This window comes from Elephantulus edwardii, unplaced genomic scaffold (genome assembly GCF_000299155.1).
Source record: "Elephantulus edwardii isolate Elephantulus edwardi_28Jun2011 unplaced genomic scaffold, EleEdw1.0 scaffold00095, whole genome shotgun sequence".
NCBI lineage: Eukaryota > Metazoa > Chordata > Mammalia > Macroscelidea > Macroscelididae > Elephantulus > Elephantulus edwardii.
Window position 1 is genome coordinate 6,328,128 of NW_006399845.1, and position 1,856 is coordinate 6,329,983.

General features: G+C 48.5%; 1 protein-coding gene across 2 annotated transcripts in view; it reads right to left on the reverse strand.

The window, feature by feature from the left end:
• Positions 1 to 1,712: 1,712 nt before the first annotated feature.
• Positions 1,713 to 1,856, reverse strand: part of ARHGAP26 (Rho GTPase activating protein 26) — a 636,281-nt gene continuing 636,137 nt past the window's right edge. For both annotated transcript variants that reach the window (XM_006891116.1, XM_006891115.1), the window contains exon 23: positions 1,713 to 1,801. In XM_006891116.1, the coding sequence (XP_006891178.1) occupies positions 1,713 to 1,801 (89 nt within the window). The remainder of the gene's footprint in view (positions 1,802 to 1,856) is intronic.

The window sequence follows — 1,856 nt, forward strand, 5'->3', positions numbered from 1 at the left end:
AGTAATTCAACACAATTCAAGTTTTTTTCTTTTTTTTTCTTTAAAGTTTAAGTTCCCTAAATAGAAATTGCAGAAGGAAGGAACTCTCTGGAGTGAAGCCATCATGCCACGCAGGTCCTGGGAGCTTTACAGTCCATTGGTTTTGAGCTGGTCTGTTCAGAACCAGATTGGAATCTTAACAGATTCAAATGCGCAAACTACCGGTGATTCTTTTCTCAGGCTGTGGTGAGTCTGGAGTGGCCAGACCTCACCTGCTCACCCAAGAGAGTCTTCCATAAATGCCTTCAAACCCAGTCCCTTCTTGACCAGGAAATTCCTATTTGCAGAAGGTCCCCATTCCACTGGCTATCCTCCAAGCCTTTTGGTGTTTTCTTGAATCACAATGGCCTATATTAGTCTCCTGCCTGCGTGACCCATGGCCCGAGAGACAATTCCTTTTTTTTTTTTTTGAGTGGCAGTGAACAAAGACATTTTTAACTAGAGTTCATGAGGTTAGCCTAGGGAGCAAGCCTGATAACCACCAGTGCACAGCAGTCCTGGGCACTGCAGGGAGCCGGTGAGGGGCTTGATGCAGGCAGGGATGGGTCAGGGAGGGCAGACGGGAGGTCACAGGGGAGCCCGGACGGAGGGAGGGCATCACCCAGTGGGAAGCAGCATCACGCCCTCTAGAAAGCATATGACAGTTGCATGGAGGAACACAAATATCAAGCCAGTAGGTAATTTAATCCCAAGAAGTTACTAGAGTGTGCTCCCAGTATATCCTGATGCTGCTGAACTTCATCAGAAAGAGGACAGACCGTTCCCAGCTGCTATTCTATCTGCCTCAAGTAGACCACTCCACTTCCTTGATCTTCTGCTTCAGGGTTTTGGAAAACCATTTAAAAAACTATCAAAAAGGGGGTGGGAAAAATGTGCAATGCAAAGAGAGTGTGCTATTTTTTGTTTTGGTTTTGGAGTAGGCTGGGTTGCCATAGTTACAAGGTGATGGCAGCCCTCTTTAGTGGCAGAGAAGTTCTTTGCTTGGGAGATGGGGAGTGTGTGTGTGTGTGTGTGTGTGTGTGTGTGTGTGTGTTTGGGGGGGCTGTTCCTTCGCATGAGAGGGTTGGGCTCAGTTCTGCTGCTGATGGGCCAACTGCTGCTTCAGAGATGGTGAGAGATTAGATCTTAGGTAAACAGTGCCTTAACCCCTTTCCATCCTGCATGCAAATAGACCCAGCAGTCCTGGAGCAGTGTGGGTCTCAAGGATTCAGAGGTGGAGAGTACTTCCTGTAAACAAAAGCCAGGGACCCAGCCTGGATCTCAATTTCTGTGCCCACCCCAGTCAGACTTTAGCTATGCTGTGTGGTCTTGGAGACGACGCAGATCTTGCTTCCTCCTTCAGAAGGCTAGAGTTTGAATGACTGCTCCAACAAAACAAATGCTCCCTTAGGTAGGGAGCTCACAAGAAAATGTCTTTGCAAGCCTTCCTCTGGGTTATCAGGCCTCTGTGGCCGATTTACTTTTATTTCTTGGCAGTATCACTGTGTGTCAGCTGAGATGATCATGGGATGGGTTACACCAGAATTCGTGGGGATGTCTGTGCTGACAGGTATCAGCAGAGGCTGTCACCCTGCATCTCTCATAGGTAAAGAGAAATGGTCTACAACACCAGAGTCAGCAGTGGTCATGGATACCATGTAAAGTTCAGCACTTCTGCTGGGGCCCACGGTTAGTTAGAGGAACTCCACGTAGTTCTCAGGGATGAGGCCGGTCTTTCCGTTCAGTGTCCCCTCCAGCCAGCCAGGCTCCTGCGAAGGATGGACTACACAGGAAGGGGAGAGAGAACAAGAAGACATAGCATTACAAGTAGGGCAGAA